We start from the raw sequence: 3,084 nt of genomic DNA, 5'->3' as shown, positions 1-3,084 counted from the left end.
TCCCAGATGTTGCAATCAGGGTGTCAGCCAGGGCTGCAGACATTTCAAGGACTGACTGGCAGAAGCTAACTTTAGCTCAATCACAGGGCTATTGGTAGATTCATGTGTTCACAAGCTATTAACCAGCGAATGTGCACAGTTCCTTGACACATAGGCCTTCTCCTTGGGAAATGGATCTTATGAATATGAGCAAGAGAGAGACCACAAGAAGAAAGCCATATGGTATTTTTGCTCCATTCCCAGAAGTGACTTCCCAACACTTCCCAATGTGTTCATGCAGGAATTAAATCTGTACAGACATTTCACACTCAAGGAGGGGAAAACTGGGAGCATCTCAGATACGGTCCATCGTGATAGTCTCACCCCACTTGAAGACATTTTCTCTTAGCACAATAAGACTCAGGTCCTGTCCATCTTTTTCCAGCCTGGTCCCAAATTCATCCCACCATCAGGACCACAGCAAAGTTCCCTGGGCATAACTAGCAAATGAGTAGAACTTCTACTCTACTGGGTCCTTCTGCAGGTCCCACTCTATTGCTTTGTGGGACGCAGTCTCAAGTAGACCCCCTGGTTTCTGACTCACTAGGGGAGCCCTTCCATCCACATCAGGCCAATCTGCCTCTATCCCATGGCCAAATGTAGCAAATATGACAGTGTTTCTGATATGCTAATTAGAGAATTACAACTCACAACACAATATATTTTTTAGATTTCTTTTTAATATTTTCTTTAATTTTATTGGAGTACACTTGAATTTCAAAATTGTGTTAGTTGCCAGTGTAAGTAAAACAATTATACACACACATATATCCATTCCTCTTCAGATTATTTTCCCATTACACAGTTACTACACACTATTGAGTCGATTTCCTTGCACTATAAAGTAGGTCCTTATTAATTCTTTGTTAGCTGGTGGCTCAATGGGTTAAGCATCTGATATTGTCGTTGCTGTGGCTCAGATTCAATCCCTGGCCAGGGAATTTCTGCATGCCACTGGCACAAAAAAGTGTATTCTCAAACTATGCCCACATCCAATTAAATGAGAATATCCAGTGTTGAGACCATGGTGTCAGTATTTTAAGCTTGCCAGGCGATTTGAAGAAATGTCAAAGTTGAGAGGCAGCATCATATATCCTCATAACATAACCTGCACATGCAGATTTGAAGAAACAGAAATTACTATGGAGAATACACAAGAGCTGTGGAAAAGTTGTAAATGTTCAATATATTGAAAAAGAGTTATTCATCTTTCAGAATGCCTGAATCACCAAAGATAAACTATAAAATCCCCATAGATATAGTAATATTCAGTCACGCAGTGATTATGATCTACAAAGGATCCTAGAACACTCCACCAGTCATAGTAAAGCCTTAAAATCATTGAAATATTAGCCATTGAAATAAAAGCCATTGAAATAGTAAGCCAGGAGAGGCATCAAGTCCATAAGGGCTACAAAAATGATGTAATAAGAGAGTGAGAATTTCAAGTGTACATGTTCAGGTTTGCTGCATTATCCAGCCAACACTCCAAATGGGTGGCACAGGTACTCAGATTACACTGACTTTCTGAGAAACCTCCTCATGGCCCTTTGGATGTCACTGTTCCGCAGACTGTAGATGAAGGGATTCAGCATGGGGGTGACCACGGTGTACAACACTGAGGCCACTGCATTCTTCCTGGGAGAATGTGAGACAGCTGAGCTGAGATACACCCCAAGGCCTGTTCCATAAAATAAGCAAACACCTGCCAGGTGAGAGCCACAGGTGGAGAAGGCTTTAGACCTCCCACCTGATGAAGGGACTCTCAGAATGGAGGAAAGAATTCGAGTATAAGAGAAAAGAATCCCTGAGACCTGAGTACCACCATAAATGGCACCAACAAAGTACATGACTATGTTATTGGTGGAAGTGTCAGAACAGGCTAGCTTGATGAGTAGAGAAGGGTCACAGAAGAAATTAGAAATGTCCACATCCTTGAAGCAGGGAAGTTGTATCACAATCCAATTGTGCACCTGGGAGTCCAAAAGGCTGATGAAAAAAGACACCAAGAGTAAGAAGCAACATAGGGGTGGGTTCATGATGACCGTGTAGTGCAGTGGGTGACAGATGGCCACAAACCTGTCATAGGCCATCACAGTTAGTAGACTACCATCCATACATACAAAAAGAGTAAAAATGGACATTTGAGATAAGCAGCTCACATAGGAAATGACTCTGCTGTGAGTGTGGATGTTCACAATCATCATGGGGACAGTCGTGGAGATGAAGCCCATGTCAACAAAGGACAGGATGGAGAGGAAGAAGTACATGGGGTGTGGAGGTGGGAGTCAGAGATGACAGCCAGGATGATGAGCAGGTTCCCCAACATGGTGACCAGGTACATGGACAGGAACAGGACAAAGAGGAGGGGCTGCAGTTCTGGATCATCTGAGAAGCCCAGGAGGAAAAATTCTGAAACCCTTGTTAGATTTCTGGTTAGATCTCTGGTTCTGTGCAGCTTTTTTAAACAAAAACAAAAACGAGGGTTGAAAATAAGGAAAGACGGGAGTTCCCTTCATGGCTCAGTGGTTAACGAATGTGACTAGGAACCATGAGGTGGCAGGTTCTATCCCTGACCTTGCTCAGTGGGTTAAGGATCCAGTGTTTGCCATGAACTGTGGTGTAGGTTGCAGATGCACCTCAGATCTGGCCTTGCTGTGGCTGTGGTTTAGGCCAGTGGCTGCAGCTCTGATTAGATCCCTAGTCTGAGAACCTCCATATGCCATAGGAGTGGCCCTAGAAAAGGCAAAATAGACCAAAAAAAAAGAAAGAAAAGAAGGCAACACGTAGCAGGCATGCATCACTCTTTCTATATTTAGGCTGCAAGCAATACATTTCTAAGGTCATATACCCCAGGACTTTCAGTAATATTTCTCAGTGTGACAAATTTTATCTGCTTAGAACATTTTCCTAATTGGTTTCTGTGTTGTTTACCTGTTTCTATTCACTCTTGTTTTGTCAAACAGTACCAAGGGGTAAAAGGGAGCAAGAACCTTAGGGAAAATAATGATCTAAATTAAATACAGCCTACTCCTTTAAAATGAA

The 3,084-nt window shown here is 42.6% G+C and overlaps 1 protein-coding gene across 1 annotated transcript; it reads right to left on the bottom strand.

Moving 5' to 3' along the window:
- Positions 1-1,553: 1,553 nt before the first annotated feature.
- Positions 1,554-2,309, bottom strand: LOC110258052 (olfactory receptor 7E24-like). Its single transcript, XM_021081022.1, has one exon. It carries the CDS (start codon positions 2,307-2,309, stop codon positions 1,554-1,556), a length of 756 nt encoding a protein of 251 aa, XP_020936681.1.
- Positions 2,310-3,084: the final 775 nt, after the last annotated feature.

This window comes from Sus scrofa, unplaced genomic scaffold (genome assembly GCF_000003025.6).
Source record: "Sus scrofa isolate TJ Tabasco breed Duroc unplaced genomic scaffold, Sscrofa11.1 Contig117, whole genome shotgun sequence".
NCBI lineage: Eukaryota > Metazoa > Chordata > Mammalia > Artiodactyla > Suidae > Sus > Sus scrofa.
The sequence above is the reverse complement of the archived record's forward strand: the minus strand, read 5'-3'. Positions and strand labels throughout refer to the sequence as shown.